The 17707-nt window shown below is 38.8% G+C and overlaps 1 protein-coding gene across 7 annotated transcripts in view; it reads right to left on the bottom strand.

The window, feature by feature from the left end:
- Positions 1–3822: 3822 nt before the first annotated feature.
- The window catches only part of ncam1b (neural cell adhesion molecule 1b), an 80136-nt gene continuing 66251 nt past the window's right edge, over positions 3823–17707 (bottom strand). For 4 of the 7 annotated variants that reach the window (XM_062419714.1, XM_062419717.1, XM_062419716.1 and 1 more), the window contains 6 exons: positions 14443–14567; positions 13838–14018; positions 11339–11537; positions 10114–10230; positions 8315–9361; positions 3823–5621 (listed from right to left, as the gene is read on the bottom strand). In XM_062419714.1, the coding sequence (XP_062275698.1) occupies positions 5501–5621; positions 8315–9361; positions 10114–10230; positions 11339–11537; positions 13838–14018; positions 14443–14567 (1790 nt within the window). In that variant the 3' untranslated portion in view covers positions 3823–5500. Of the gene's footprint in view, positions 5622–8314; positions 9362–10113; positions 10231–11338; positions 11538–11631; positions 12845–13837; positions 14019–14442; positions 14568–17707 lie in introns of those variants that run through there. The other 3 variants (XM_062419719.1, XM_062419720.1, XM_062419721.1) reach the window with 3 other exon arrangements.

Raw genomic sequence — 17707 nt, 5'->3', positions numbered from 1 at the left:
ATCACCCGGGCAAGACAGTGAAGCCCACAGGGGGAAAGCGAAACTTCCGGATACCTCTTTCAAAATAAGACTTAAAAAAAAAAAAACACGTGTTGAAAGGTTGAACAGAGATTGAGGAGTGATTTAGCCCATATATGAAGTGAAATAAGCTATAAAATAAATGAAGTAAGCGATTTGAGGGAGGATGAGGTGAGTGGGCGATCCCTCCAATCCATCCCCTAGTAGCAAAGAGAGTGCTGGAGCAGAGGGAATATTAAGTTGAATATGTAAGTCCAGTCCTCATTGATCCTTTATCTGATGGAGGTTCGTGTAAGTTAAAATCTATGACCCCGGCCATGGCTCTGAAATATCAGTAGCCTAACTGTGCTATGTATTGATAAATCCATGGCGCTATCCATGGTGCTAAAGTAGCAGACGGATTTGTAATTGTGTCTTTTCTTCTCAGTCCTCTGTTTCTGTAAGTTCTGTCTTAAATCTATAATATTATCGTAACTATGTACTATAAACACTCAATTCAATACTTCAGTGTACCCTGTAATCTATAGGTTAGTGTCACCTTCATGATCAAAATGACAAATAGCACCATGTAGTCGTGGAAGAGCAAGTGGATGATAGAGAAACACTGCTATTTGTAAATGTTCCTATAATAATTCTATAATACTTCTACGATCATTCAGTCACTGCTGCTGAAAATAAGACCAAGCCCCCTCTAATTAAATAGTTTAGGGAACACATGACTACAGACATTTTTACTATAGATGTTTGGTGTAACCTTTGAGTGGAGCAGGTGATATGACACACCTACATCGTGCTCAGCTGCCACAGTTACATACGTCATGGTAAAGTTTATACCGTTAAAACTACAGTGTGGTTTGAAAAATAGTTGCTTAGTCCACGTGTGGTTAAAACAAATTGATCTACACAAAATATGCAGAATATGTATTTAGAGTAATAGCAGTTCTATTACATCAAAATTGCAATTATAATGTCAAGATTAAGCCTATATGATGGTCCTGCAGCCCCTGGGTAAGGATTGGGCCACCCCCTCTTGTACAAATCACCTACTGATTATGTTGCAACCAAAATTAAGGATTTACAGCTGAGTGTTTTTAAATCACGATGCCTGATGTTGCCAATTAACCCAGTTCAATGAGGATAACAGACTAGTCAAAATACATCAGTCAATAATATTAATTTTATACTGATATGCTGTTGTAGTGTTTGTGCTGGATGATTAGCTTCTGGCAGAATATTTCTGCAATGAAAGGTTAGTTGTGACAATATGTACCTTTTCCGAATTCTATGTGATCAAATCTGTATTAACAAATCCTAAAGGATGCACGAGCGTAACAGATCATGTTAAAAATAGTTAAATCTTCTTTGGCGAAGGTTTAATGAATCACACTTTGACACCTTTTGTCAAATCTCTAACTTGGGATTCATCCTAAAACTCTTTTGTGTTACTCATCTTCATTTTGTTTTACTACATACAAGTTTACTAGGCTGAAACTGAAAATTCAGTTTTAACTCACCAATAGTTTCAGGTTTAACATGTTTCACATTTATTCCAATTTATTAGCTCTGTCAGTTGCAAAGCACTTTTACAAAACCTATCTAGAAACTAAAAATGATACCAATTATGGAAACCAAAACTATTGAGAAATAAACTGAAATGGGACACATTTTTCTTTAGAGTCACCAAAAATGTGGGTGGGCATTCTTGGTGTGCAAGCAACTCTGAACAAGTGGGGGGAGGGGAGCATGAGTGATGTAACTCAGATTTGTAACAGAATACTTAAATGCTACAACTGGACTCCTACTTCCCATCTGCTATTATCGTAGTTATTATTGTTAGGTGTTAGGACCCTTGACAGGATTTTTGAAATATGGATGCTCTGGCATCCTGGTGGTCCCAGTGGTTTAAAAAAAAAAACACTGATCGTGTGGTTCAAATCTGTCTGGCACTTTTGTCGCAGCTCACTCCTCTCTCTTTGTTTCCTGTCAGCTCTCTACACTCTCTATTAAAGGCCAAAAATATCGGAGTGAAAAGAGAAATGAGTCCACCTACTGCACCTTTCACTTAAAGTAAATTTGTTAAATTGTTTTGCTGTATGTTTTATTTTTTTGTGAAAGTCTAAATTACTGAATTCTTGTGAGTGAATATTGTTGGTTACAAAAACGTATTAAATGTATTCAGTGAGAGATTTTGATCCAACCCACCTGTCAATAAGAATTTCTGGTCTCCAAGACTCAGTAAGTAACCTGAATCTTTTAATCAATAGACAGAAAATTATTTGCCAACTATTTTGATAATCAATGAACTATTTAATTTCATTGTTTAAGAAAAAATACTAACATTTGCTGGTGCCAGTTTATTAAATGTGAATATTTCGATTTTTTTTGGGCATCTGTGGTATTTAACTGAATATCTTTGAGTTGTTTTTCACAATGACTCTGACATTTTAAAGACCAAATGATTAATACAGAAATTAAAAACTGATTGATAGATAATGAAAATAATTGATTTGCAGCCCTAGAATCACCCTTAACATATCAATTGTGTAGGGGGTAAAGTCCATGTCTGCGAAAACCTCAAATTTCCAGAAAACATTGACACTGAGCACATGATCTCGGTGTCCTCGGTTGTTGCCAAGTCTCTGTATGGCTGTTGTACTGCACATCTATCAAGTCTTCATCTAAACCACTTGTTGTTGTTGTTATTTTTACCGTTTTGCTTGGAAGGCCACATGAACTAACATCCGGTATGACGGTGTCTGCCTGCTGTTGACTTGACCGGCTGCAGATCATCGCCGGGGCGACGTCACGGCTCTGAATGATCGCCCTCTGCTCCTAGTCTCTCCATCAGAGCTGCAATCAGAGACATCTACAGGGCATCTCAACTACTGACAGCCTATGAGGTTAGGACCAGTTTGTCGCCCTGGAATAAGAAGCAGAAACTGATTAATTCAGCGGGTATAAAGGTCAAATCAGTTTGCATTTATTATGCCACTGAATAGAGAGAGGGGGGCGGGGGGGATAAAATTGGGTAAGAGTGAAACAGGATGCCATGCCGGGTCACTGCTGGCCGCGGTGGTTGTTGACACTCTGTTGACACAGCACCGGTGTGCGGGCTCATGTCACATCAGGGCTGAAAATATCAAACCCTCACTGGCACGTAGTATTTTGACATCCAAGCCTGGAAGTATTAACTTTACTCCAGCACAAACATGCCTTATGTAACACGTGTTTATTTTCTCTCCTGTCTATCTGAACAAGTAGCCCAGGGAATTTCCAGCCCCACTGTAACCTGTTTGCTCTGTAACCTTTCTGTAAATAGTCCTGTGTGTCCATGACATGGCGAAAACAAAAGAGGGAACCCATAAATAAGTATGTACTGCCATCTAGTGTTTAAAATATGTCATTACATGCTTTGAATCTAAGACAGGACAGTTGGTTTGAGAAAAAAAGGAGTAATTGAGACTAATGACAAAATGGGCCAGGACAAAATTAGATTCGGAAACCATTTTTTATTCTGTAAATGGGTTAGCACTCAGACTGTACACAACAGATATTTTCTGAGTTTGACCCAATAAAACCAAAAGGAGCATCCAGAGACAAGGGAGCAGGGTGGTCTTGTAACAGTTGTGGAGTACAAGGTGAGTAAAGCTTGTTTTTTTTTGTTAAGATGCACCTTAAATCTGTTTTCAGTTCTCTTGACACTACATCTGTTATCTAAAGCTTTTAGAAAATACATTTGTTCTCCTTTTTCAGGTCGACCACCCTGCTTCCCGCCAATGGTGTCCTGAACTTATCAAGCAGTCCCTCTTGGTGAGTTTTTTTTTTTTTTTTTTTTAATACAAAAGACAAAAACTGAAAAAAGAAAATTCAAAAGCCACATTACAGAACACTTGAATAACAACTGGGGAGAGAAATAAAAACAATGTGTAGTTTATGCCAGAACCAGCCCCAAAGACACTCAAATCTTAAATCAATATGAGAGCGATTTGCCCCAAACAGACACAGGCACATCTATCTGCCCTGTAGTTATACGTAATGAGGTACTGACTGAATTCATGCCAAGGCTCAAAACACCTTCCTTCACTATAGCTGGCAATATATAGTGCTGTGACCCGAGACGGACAGTTTAATACACTACACGTGTTATAATGACCACATTAGTCCATTTATTGTACTTTTCTTCTAATAATACAATTTTTTTTTTTTTTTTTAAAGGTATCAGCTAAAGCTCTCACGACAAAGCTATGCAGATTATCATAGAAACTGATGACAGGACAATCTACTGACACACAAGCACAGTGCACAAGCCTGCAGGCAGGAATTGAAAATAAATCTTTGTAGTTTTTAAATAGTACAAAAACGCTTTTTAGAGTTTTTATTTATTTTTTTGCTTAAAAAGCACAACTCAAAGTATGAAGCCAGACCTTTGATCTGCTTAAATGTGAGGAAGAAATGATAGCTTTCATAGTTGTTGCCCTCAAACAAATAGGTGGTGTATATTTAGCTCAAGATCAGATGACATTCGCTTGATTCACGGTTCTTCAACCCTTGGCTAAGAATCAGCAGTTCTGCTGGCATTTTTTGTCTTTCTGTGAATGTTTGTGTTCAATGAGTTGCCTTTTTTTTCTTTCTTTTTTCACTAAATACATTTTTAATGATGAACATTTTTAAGTAACATTGTGGTAAGGCAGTGACAGAGTATATTTGATCATATAATGAGCCAAATCAGATCTAATCGTGCACACTGTCGAGGTGTTGTTGGATTCTCTGTCACTCTTTCCTCCTGCAGCTGGCTGTGGGTTAATCCTGTATTTTAATAACCATAACAAATATGGTTATAATCCAAACACTGAACTTGGGCCTGTGTTTAATCACTGCCAGCATAACTGTGAGAGATTAAACATCCCTGTAACAGACAATAAACCTTGTTAACAGAACTTCACAACCACTTGCAGGTCATACATGCAGAACAAGCTATTTAATGGGACAAGCCCAAAAACTAAGAACTCAAACAAAAAAAATGCAAACAGTTTTACATTTGAACAGTCGAACATGAAAATAAGAAAAATAATTTCTATATATATATGTATATATATATTTAGTCTTTTTTTTGTTGTTTTACATTTCTCATAATAATCCAATGTTTGTGTGCAACCGCAATTCAAACTATAAGCACAGTAAAAGTAATTTCATATATTCACCAAGCGATCGTTATATTAAGAGATTGTTCTTAATTATCGTGACTGGTTAAATAAAACAATAAAAAAATAAAATAAATCTCTTATGAGCTAAAGATAAACTCCTCGGGTGTAGTAAACATTTCATGAATGAAACCACAGTCGTAGTGCGCTCTAACCAATCAACAAGTGTGTGTTGTTTTGAATATGTAGTTAAGGGCACTGGAAATCAAAACTCTTGCAGTGTTTCTCTCGCTTTTGCTGCTGCAAAATGTTTTGGATCAGGCTGGGGTTCCCCCGGCCCATCATGCTTTGCTCTCGTTGGTATTTGTCTGTATGACACTGTTGCGTTCTGCAGCGATCTCCGTTAGGGCGTTTGTTAATCCTGCCTCCTCCATTTTGCCTTTCTCATCAGAAAAAATGCTCCTGAAATGGAAAAGGGGGATGGAAAATTGCAAAATTAGAAATGTGTTCATCTGTGGAAAGAAAATACAAAATCAGTTTGGTTGAACATAATGTTAACCATTTATTCTTAATGACATCTTCACCCAATATGTAAGAAGACACTACGTATGTAGATGTTTTCTTGCATATTTCTTCACCACCTTTACAACAGTCAGATAAAATTCAACAGACAGATAATGACGTACCATATAATTCTTCCTGTATCAGACTAGCTTTTCTAATCTACAAACTATTTAGAAAATATTGTTGAATCAGTTTAGTTCAACTTCAAAGAGACTATGATCAGACAGTGAATGAGCCCATGGTTGGTGTTGTGTGATATCAACGTTCATGTGAGAGCAGTGAAGCAGTTTGTACATCCTGCCTGCAGCTCCTCTCCTCTCTTCAGAGCAGGAAAACACCGTCTAGTCTCTGCTTGTTCTCTTTAGTAGAGCTGCAGAGTTGGTGAGGATTTAGGCAACACTCAGAAGCATATAAACTACTGCCTGAGTAAGAGACAAAACATTTTTCATTAAAATGAAGCCCATTTCAGACATCGAATACATAACATGGCTGCCTTTACCTGTCTTAAAGTGACGGCTCTTTGTCATTCAGACAGATGTAAGTGTTCGTTACAGCTTTATTTAGACATGACAGGACCTCTGAGCCACCATGCTTATTTGACACCGGGGACCAGATGCATAAATCTCTGTGTAGATTCATGACTAAAACTGTGTGAACGCATTATTTTTGTCACATTTATAAAACCATGTGTACTCTTATGCGTATGCCTGTTTTAAAAAATCTCAGTCATTGAGGAACTGGGCGCATGTGCACAAGCCCTAAACCCTAAACAAGCCATATCATATTATGTATAGTTTATTCTTTATATTTTGCTATTTTAGTATGTATAGTTTGTTTTTCTTATATTCTTATTCTTTATATCCTTATACTATATGTTGTTATTGTCACTGTATCGTCACTATGTGTCTTTGTAATGCTGCTGCTACACTGTAATTTCCCAGCTTGGGATCAATAAAGTATATCTATCTATCTATCTATCTATCTATCTATCTATCTATCTATCTATCTATCTATCTATCTATCTATCTATCTATCTATCTATCTATCTATCTATCTATCTATCTATCAGTTCGCCGCCTGCTCCAGCAGTATGTTCACCTGTCAATGAACCAACAGGAAAGAAGAAGTGCTGTTTCACTGATTGTGTTGCATTAGCAAACAGCTGTCATGACGTGTGACCTTACACATGGATGTGAGGCTCTTTATAACATCCACATCAATAATTAATCACATGGACGTGTAAACCATCATCGACAGTGATAACTCAGAAATGTAATCAATGATTACTTTTTCATATCTAAACTGACTTAACAAGATAAAAAAAGAATATTAACAGCAAAATAAAATGTGGACTCCTATGTAAATTCAAAGAATACTAAAGTAACTCATGCAAAAGTAACTAATCAATGTTATAAATGCACCTTTTAATTGGCATTTTATGAATCTGTATGCTGCTGGTTATCAACCTAAACAAACCTTAACAATGTTTTACTAAAATATTCTCTCTCACCTTTTAACTCACCTCCACCTGATCACTTAAACCTCAGATCAGTTTAGAAAAAATACATGTACGCCTCGTCTGCGTGAATTCTGCACATTCTGTATTTATAACTACCAGTTCATGTGTGGGAAAAGGCGTACGCATGGTTTTTGTGTGTTCGCATTGTTTATGCATGTGGCCCCAGATGAACAAGAAGGAGTGGTGGCATCGCTGAGTTTTATCAAGGAGGAAGATGTTTTCTATTCTCTCACAAAATCAAGTTGCATTTTGCTGCTGAAACCTCAACTAATGACTAACATCATTCATAATTTATTAGAAAGTGAATTCTGCTGCTTGTTTCATATTTGTCTGACAGTGACCAATTATAGAATGACAATAAGTTAATTGTAATTGTTTTTTTCTTGATATTCAATATTTCATCACAAAGTTGCATGAGAGATAATAAAAAATATAGAGAGGGAGACTTTTGTTGTTTTTGCCCCACAACATGAAGGACATTTTTATAGATAGATCTAACATGAGTTTTTTTTAAATTGCCTCATTTCAGTGTTTCCTGGTTTATTGATGACAAATGATAAATTCATGCTGTTGTGCTCTTTAAAAGGAGGAACAAGACATGCATTCAGTCTATCTCTCTATTTTTAACTTGGTGCTGCTGACGCCTTAATGTTACTCAGATGGCATTCAAATCTGTGCAGTGATGGATGTTTAAAAGAAATCTAACTATGTCCAATCAAGCAAGATTGTCGTTGTGACTTTTAACCTTATTCAGTCACCGACATGTAAAATTGCCGGCACATCTGTATAATGTCTGAAAGGGGCTCAATTATTCTCGTGAGGAATGTTGTAAAAGTAAAAACCCCGAAAATGGAGAGCTGTCACACACACACAAGCATAAAAACAGGACACATCACTCCTCTATCACGATCCACAACATATTACTAATTGTCCCAATGTCATTACCACAATTTACCATTACAATATTTCATATTGTGTGGTCAATGGCAAGATGCGGTGGTGAATGAATGGGCATACAAGATACACACACACACACACTCACACACAGATAAACCTCTAGAGGGAGCCGTACTCATCGTTGACAGGAGGAGCAGTCTTGGCCAGAGTCTCTGATGCCTCCAGAACTGGGTCTGAGGGGGGGAGGTCTGCTCCATCACCGTTGGGCAGAGAGGGGGCAGAGGGTGGACTGTCTAATCTAATGAGGTATTCGGTGGACAGAGAGGGTCTTTCTGTCCCGTTAGTCAGCTCTAAATTGAAATCATTTTTGGGCCCCATGTTAGTGAGGAAGTCATACTTGTCTGACGGGAGATCATTCGAGAGCGGGGCCTCAACACTAGCAGGGGCAGGAGATGAAAAAAAAGGGGTGGCAGGTAGAGGACAGGGGACGCCTGCAACTAGAGGAGTAGTATCTTTGGCAGTAGATATGTTTGTGTCCACATTTTGGTCAGCAGGTTTGGTAATATCAAAGGCAGTAAGGCTGCACCCACTGAGATATGGGGCAGTGGTTTTTAAATCATGGTCTAGTTTTGGAGTGGCAGTGGTTGCTATAGTGGAGGCAGTTTGTGCTGGTGTGCTGATCTCTAAGGCTGCAGTGTCTGGCTGCGTGGGAAGCTTGGTGACCGGCGGGCTCGGAGCAGGTTTCTTGGTGGTTACCGTGGGGGAGGGAGCAGGGGAAGATGCAGCGAGTGGCGATACAGGGGGGCTACCTTTAGCTTTCAAAGCTGCAAGTTTAGGAGAGTGTCTACGCTTAGGTGGAATTGGCGTACCAGATTTTTGAGATTCAGTCTGTTCAAGACTGAAAGGAGGAGAGGAAATTTTCTCCTGCTCTTCCGGGGAGTTACTTCCTCTTTGTTCTACTAACGGGGCCATTTTAGCTTCGACGGCGGAGGTGGAGATGAGGGGAGTCGGCGGGGCCGTGTTTGACTCTGGGGTCGGCGCTGGGGCCGATATGGGGCTGGGTGAGGGGTCGTTGGCCGGGGTAGACAGGCTACAAGTGAGGGTAGTGGTCTCGCTAGAGGGGCTGTCCTGAGCGGGGTCAATTGTTGCAGTGGCTGTGTCAGAGTTGGTGGCTACGGAGGAGAGGGTGTCCAGTGCCAGAGCAGCAGTGTAAGCCGCCAGCCTGAGAGAAGCAGGGAGAGAACAGAGACACACAGACTAGACACCAGGGTGACTGTGACAGAGGAAGGGTGGCTCGGACGAGCATGCAGAGGGATTAGTTTGATTTAAAAATTCACACAAACAGACAAAGCAACTTAAAAACAGCAACTATTAAGCCTAGTGAGAAAAAGAGAAAGAAAATAGGGCGTCATGCTGTGAGTGAAGGATACATCCCATACACACACCAACATGGAGTACACTGACTAGGAAAACTAATGTACTAAAAAGCACCAGTCTTCCTGCAGAAAACTACAGCACCACGCAGAACCACCTATGAGGGTTAAACAGTACCAGTGACAATCTCATGTAATCTAATATTTCCAGGCTGCTGATATGAGAGATGGCTTGCTGAGGTTGTCAAATGACCTTATATGAGTTGACCACACTCAAGAGGACAAAAGTCTTTCTGTGTCTTTGACTGGTATTGCTTCAACCTTGATATAATGAGACAGAAAATCTCCAAAGGCTGGAGAGTAAACACAAAGTGCAGTAATCCCTCTGAAAGGGAATAAAAACAAAGCAACACAGTTCAGTGGACTCCACTCAAGAATGACCTGAACTTTTCAAATAAATCAAATTAGTGTATAACTGAGGGCCAAATTTTGTCCTGTTGAAAAACACGGTAATTATTCTTTGAAGTGGAGTGCAAAGTACAACAGCTAAAAAGACTTGAGCAGTAAAAAGGCTGTGTGCTGTATGCCAGCGTTCACTCACTCTGGCTCTGTGAGAGGTGTGGTTTCACTGGGCTCTGTCGGTCCTGCTGCGTTATGATTGGCTGTGCACTCGTCCTCTGTTCTGACTTCCACTATTGGCTCTTTGGACTCATCATTCCTGCAGGACAGAAACACAAATATCATGAGTAAAATGGCAACGGATCAAATTATCTCTCTTCTCTGACATGTTGTGCAATAAGAGAAAGTGATATAGACGCAGAAGAGTAGACAATATTCCATCCCAATCACAGTCTGAATATTAAAGGCTCACTCGTGCGTATTTTAGTGAAATGTAGCAGAAACCAATGCAGCTCCCCACTCAAATTGATTATTGTGCACACAAGGGCATTTGTTCCAATGCTTCACTTAAACCCAGCATCTTTCATTTTTCAAGTGAAGGAGAAATCCCCTCTTAAAACTAAAACATCTCATTTATGGGATCATTTTATTGATTTGTGTATTTGTGGATACTGGCAGAGCCGACTATAATGCACTGCAGTTACACAAAGCACAAATCTGTTTTTCTTGATTGAAACCCTTCGTCAGTTACTGCTTGCTCTCCTCACCTAAACAGAAATCTTTGGTTAGCAAAAAAATTGTAGATATTTTTTTAGGTTGTGAGACCTTCTGAAAAATATCCCAAGTCACTTAATAAAGTAAAAGCTCGTCTGATTAGGCAACATGTAAACAACAAAAAGATAAATTAAAAACAACTTGAGCAGTCTGAGCAGATGCAACATCACAGATTGAGTACTCGTCACAGTGCAAAGATTACCATATGGTGTTTTTTACTAAAATGATTTGCCAAAGTCTACCAAAAATTTTTTTTTTATCATTCTCTTTTCAAATTGCAAATATTTAAACTTGGATTAATATGCTTAACAAGCTCATAACATGATTATCATATAAAGTTGATATGGTGAACATGTCAACAAACGGTTGCCTATTTATACATCCAGCAGATACAGAGCATTAAGATTAAGTCATGTTACAGTCTGTGAAGCGAATGGAAGTCCAACTTTTGAACTCTGCCAACTCCTGATGGAAATGTCTCTCTCTTCAGCTCCACTATACTCACCAGCTTTGTGTGTTGTTTTTAAACTCAAATATTGTCATATTACCGTGTAACCCTGCAAGCATGCCCCCTCTGACACATTACTCACAGTCATCTGATACATTTTTTATGAAGATATATTGATTAGAGCAGTGTAGTCTCTGATACTTACATGAAGATGGTCTTGCCCTCTTCTATGTTGTGTCCTTTGGTCCCCGTGCCTGACTTGCCACAGAGGCACATGATGAGGCCACATTTGTTGACAAAGTAACAGGTGACATCCACGGCCAGCAGCAGGAGTACAAACACTACAACAAGGATCCCCGCCCAGAGCATGGTGCCCATGGGGAGCGCTGACTCTTCGCCCAGATCTGCCAGACAGGAGACAAGAGACGAAGCGCTGAACAACTGTAGCAAAACAAAGTTTAATAGAGATGACCACAAACAACTAAATCAAATGCTACGGTAACTACAAATAGTTTCATAAAATAGAAACTACTCACCTGCGATGAGCACTGACACGTTCTAGTAGTTTGAGAGAAAATTTAAATGCAGTGTATTTGACTTGTGTTCAATCATCTATATGTATTTAATTTCATTATTAATGTCAGGGAATTTGTATGCAACCCACTCACTGTCCTTAAAAAAATCCAAAACATTTAATTATATACAACCCGTTTATTTGGTATTAGAAATAAGAGCAAACCAAAGCTTACAATAATTTGCGATTTACCCAGAAATGATATTTTGCAGAGGAAACAAAAACAAAAAAATGTGCAGCTTTTTCAAATATTACAAAATGCTGTGATGCATCTTCAGTGTTTGTCTAAAAATCCCTTTTTAATTATAGTTGAATGCAGAACTTTCTAAAAAAAATGCCCTTTTTTATAGATAAAGATAGATACCAACAATGCTAGAGAATCAAACACAGCCGAGTAAAGCACCCTCCAATTATAAATGTAGAAAACATAGTTAGATTTTTTTTTTTGAAAGACATTGCATACACATTTACACGCACGAAAAAAATATCTGGACATTTATCTTAGTAGTAACTAAGAAGTTTCATTATACCGATATAATTACAAACACTTTTCAGTTAGGTGTTTCTGTTCTCAATAATGTAAACGTTAATGTTGTAACTCTGTATACATGATTTTGTGAGCAGTGTAACAATATAATACGATGTTTATGTAAACAAACATGTCCAGCACTCCAGAAATCACTCAGTATTCTATGTAAAACACTATTCTTCTTTTTAATATAACCTCATTTCATTTCAACTATAGTTCATTACTGTAAACTGGTACTCGTCTCTGTCTAGTGCTGATGACTGGCTGTGCTAATGCTGAGCAGAGTAAATCTGTGGGAGACGGAGGATTTTCACTGCCTTTGGTTCAGCGCGTCTGTCTGGTTGGTCTGTTCTGAAGCTACACAGCACCCTTTTCTCACCCATAACAGAGACATGTCTGTCATGGACAAAGTCTGTTTTTTAAGGAGTGAAAGCGTCCAGAGAGACAGCCATGCCAGAGAAAGGCGAGTTCTCCTCTACAGTTATGGTGCGAATTCCTCCCCCGCCCCCCTTTCCCCTGCCTGCGAAACTATGCGAGCAGGAATACAGTGATGAGGGACAAGATGAGTGATGCCAAAGTGCATGTCACAGATGAACAGCCCTGAGTGGCTGGATGGGGGGGACAGCACAACCCCGATCACACCAAAATGCACACAGGTCGGGACGGAAATGTTCACGTGGTCCATCACACCAATGTCCAGGACCAGGCAAGAGAGCAGGAACATTGAGAGAGGGATAAAGAGAAAGGGACAGAATACAGGACGAGGGGTGGGAGGGAGGGGGAGAATGAAGGGAAACAAAGAGGAAAAAAAGAGAAGGGTGGGAAAAAACAGAGGAAAAGAGAAAGTGAAAATGTGTTTGAAAACCAAAAGTGAAAAAAAAAAGAACAGATTTTTCATATCGAGGGAGAAAAAAAAAATACAGCAACACATCAAAGCAAAAGCAAAGCACAGAGGGGGGGGGACTACACCATGTTGACTAGATGGTGACTCAGTGGTGGGTGAGTGGGAAATGCTTTAGATTGGAAAATGAATTAGAAAATTAAAGCGAGAGGAAGACATAATGGTCTGCTGCGATGTTTCAGCAAAGCACTCTGTAGTGTCTAGTATCATCTAAAGGGTATCTGACAAGCTGTGTGGTTTTTCAACGATTAGTTAAAAAAAAAAAAAAAAAAAGAACTTCAGCTGCAGTCAAGACATTGAGGTATAAGTTAATCAGTGGTTATCAAGGCTGCTTCCATACAGGCACATAACTTCTATTTTAACAGTAAACAAAGCTAAAGAAAACGGCAATCATTCACAGGAAATCATTTCATCCTCTGTGGAAACTGCCTGTCCCAGTTCTGTGAGAGCAAACTCAAGCTCATTTAGCAAGGGCTGTCAAAACTTTAAAGTGAGAAAATTCAGCCGGAAAATCATTTTTGGCTCATCGCTGTCCAGGAAATCTTTTTTTTTCCTCCTGAAGATTTATTTAGTTGTCAGTCACCTTTCAGTGCTCGAGAGGTAAAAATAGACCGTGATGTTCTGGTTGTGAGCTTTGAGTTTGGCTACTCCGTTTTCTGGCTGTTTAGTTGCAGTGTGAGTGACCTGAGGGGAGGGGTACCTGGGATGGCTGCTGGCTCTGTGGACGTCCTGAAGGACATGGTTGCTGGCTTGGACTTGCCCTTCTCATTCTCTGCCACCACGTAGACATTGTACTCTGTGTCCCACTCCAACCCGCTCAGAAACACATGCTCGCTGCCACCGGGCAACCGGATTTCTGGTTTCCAGTCTGGCGCTTGTATCTAAAGACACACAGATACATTCACGTGAACATGAAATTAGACTACAACTTAACTTTTACATGAAGATAATGTATGTAGCTTTTGTTTTTAGAATCACCATTAGGACTGCTACTAACAATCATATTCATTACAGCCAATTAATGATTAATTGTTTAGCAAAGAAAAAGTCACAAAATACTAATCAAGTGATGTCTTCAAATATCTTGTTTCATCCAAGCAATGAAAACCAAAATATCTTCAGTTTACAATCATAAAATACTCAAGAAAACAAGCAAATATTCATTTTTGAGACGCTAGAAGCACATCGCTTTTGGCATTTTTGCTTGAAAAAATTACTTCAATGATTTATAATCACTAAGATAGTTTTTAATTAGTTTTCTGTCGGCTCTAATTCTATCGTGTCAGCTCTAATCGTCATACTCACTGGCTTATAACGGACAAGATAATGTAAAATGGCCGAGCCGCCGTCATCCTGCTTGATCCAGCTGACTTTGAGGGAGTTGCCTTTCGGTTGAAGTGCTCCTTCAAGCTTAGGAGGATTGGGATTTCCTGCAGGCACACAAGAGCAATCAGAGGTTCTTTAAAGGCTCGTTTAAACGATGGCAAGAGAGCTAGCGGGTTAATTTATCAGGAGAAGCAGAGGCTGTTCTGTGAGTTCACCTTTAGAATTGTAAAACAAAAGGGAAAAAAAAAAAACCTTGATTAGAAATTAAAGTAAAAGTCCACAGTTTGAAACTTACTCAAGATGGTCAAGTCGGACCAATTACCAAACGTCACACAGTTACATGCTTATCTGATTCAGTCTGTGAGTTACTGAGTGAAATTCAGTTGGCATAAAAACTGCTGACCGACATTGTCTGTGTAACTTTGGGCAAACAGTTATTTTTCATTGACTCAAAACTTAACTGTATAAAATACAGGTCTGCCTGCAAAGATCACACTTAACATTCATCAAAGAACAGGTGGACAATGAGGTTCAGTGTTAGATGACTTGCTCTAGAAATTATGTGTGACAAAAGTTAATCAGATGGTAAGAACAACAAGGATTTGCATTTTGTGGTTATTGTTTATATTCTGACTTGTGGTATTTCTTGCCTTCATAAACCTGATTAAACTGGTCCTCGCCTGAAATGAATGGAACTCTTGCCAAGATTAAACATGATGAACATTATGGAAGATACAATGCATAGGGTTAGCTGTCGCTCTCAGCATGAATACTTAAAGCTCTTGATTGAGAACCAGAGCAAACTGCTGGAAGGAGCAGTTTTTGCAGGTAGGTGGGAGGACATTGATTATGATTCTTTTGTGATTAAAGGAAACTGAGGTTATAACACACTTGATTTATAGAAACATATCCTAGAAGCAAGAGGGGTGACATCTCTCAGGTAGTGAGCTGTCAATACTATCCAAGTGATGGTGATATTAAACACAGACTGACTGTTCTGTATTACCATCAGGACAGCTCTGGCTCTCTCTCATTCACGCTGCTGAAGCAAATGTCTACATGACTGATTAATAGGTTTGAGGTAGACGTCTATTACGTGGCTGCATATAAGCAATTAACGTGGTGTTAATTTGTGGGATTCTCTCTTCTTTCAAATATGTGCAACATCAAGTTACCTTCTGCAGAGCGGATGGGATCATCAGCACCATGCAAGACAAATAACAGTCACATGAATTGCACACATGTGAGTGGTTGAAAGGAAAGGGGAAGATGGATGTGAAAAATATGAGAGACAACAGAGCACACATATGAGTATGGGAGAAAAAATGGCATGGAGGCAAACTAAAACATCACATAAAAGCTTATTATACTATTAAACACGAGCTGAGCACAGATGGATTTCTTCTGTGTACATTACTACTTGAAAAGGGCAGCAGACATCTCACAGCTTCATCTTCTTCACTTTAGACACTTTTTTTTAATTTACAAGGCAACTGATTCATCAATGCTTATGGGCGTAATCCAAATCTAAACTTTCCCAAAATTACACCATGGGGGGAATGTGCAGCTTTTGAAATGCAGAAAATGTGACTTTGATTCATCATACTGTTATTTAAGCCAATTAGTTTACAAGCTGCAAATCACATTGATATTAATATTCATAATTGGATAAATCAGATGTAAGTAAAATCTACATGTAACAAACACAGAGGAGTTTGCATTGATGATCAGACCACACAAGGTCACAGCTTCTAGACAAAAAATATACACATTTTGCTAAGCTGTAAAGTTACTACAAATGCAACTAATTAGCAGAGGTGATTGGGGTTATCCTGCGGGGATAGAAAACTCTACAGCAGGAAAAACTAATCGTCATCCTCACTACAGAACAAACCTGTGTCTTCAGAGAAAAAATGAAAAATTCCGTCTAGGGACAAAAGAAAAGTTATCAGGCAATCAGCATCAGTTGTCTTTACAAATGACTGCCTGGATCTCTGTAATAACATTTCACTGAGTTCAGCAAGAATCATTTCTGCCAAGACTGCACCAGAAAAGCAAGAGAGGGAAAAACATTTTACTCAATAATGGCTGCATTTATGATTAGGATGAGATAGAGCCAAGTGTACGTGAAACAGAAACACTGCTTTCAAGAAGGCAGCCTGAAGTGAAAATCATTTAAAAATGATATTTCATGGAAACATTGCTGCAAAATTTTATCTAGTTATTCTAATTAGACAGACATCAAACATTATTTCTTCACAGTGAGACTTTTAAAAATAAATAAATCATTTTTAATTTCAAAACAGACACTGATTTATTGACTTTGCCATGGCTTTGATTTTGATCATGTGCGTGATTATGTTATGAATCCTAAACAGTCGAGACAGTCAGATCAAATAGAGATGAGGCACTTACTTTTGTGGCCTGATGGACACAACAGATTCAGCAAATGGAAAAAAATGGATGATTAAAATTATAAAATGAAAATATGCGGAGATGATTAGCATGAAGACAAAACTGAATCATGTCAAACAATAAAAATAGGATCATTTTTGAGTCGACAGGCACATTTAATATGAAGCCAACAGGGGGTAGCAGGGTCTCCTCCTAAAACAGACATCACCAACCAACAGAGGGAGCTAAAAACTAAACAATAAAATCAAGACTCACTGCAAGCATCTCTTTTATAGAAGCAAGAAATCCCTTTCATATTCAAATTCATGGTTTTGCAAGCACATTATGACATAATGAGCCTAATAAATAACTGTGAAACGGTGGATTTTAAATGGTCGTGCAATTGGATCCAGTGTGTGCTGAAATGAGGGTAATTTGAAATGTAAAATAGCAAGATGCTGTTAAACCAAATGTACTTAATGACAAAAATGTTTTCTGAATTCTTAGATTTAAAATGTCCATTCATGGAAAAACTAAATCAACAGAACAAAGAGGTCAGTGAGTCAGTTCCTGTTGTCAGTATTACTCCCGGACAAACAAAAACACTTGACAAAGGACAGACTGAGACTGCCAGAAGCTTTTGTGACATCGTCCAAACAGCTTCCGTGCTGACTTGAGTGTTGTTGTCCTGCAACTGAGTAACTCTACAACTCTCTGATTAGTTTTTATGGATCAGTGATGGACAAGCACTTCTGACTCCAAGAGATAGAGGAAAAGGTTTTTGGGCAAGCTTAAAAGAGAGTGATAAAAGCTCTACTGTGAGCAGTGAACTCTGCGACACGGGAAACTT

The sequence above is a fragment of the Scomber scombrus genome, chromosome 5, assembly GCF_963691925.1.
Source record: "Scomber scombrus chromosome 5, fScoSco1.1, whole genome shotgun sequence".
Taxonomy (NCBI): domain Eukaryota; kingdom Metazoa; phylum Chordata; class Actinopteri; order Scombriformes; family Scombridae; genus Scomber; species Scomber scombrus.
Note: the sequence above shows the minus strand (reverse complement) of the source record. Positions and strands in the feature narration are given on the sequence as shown.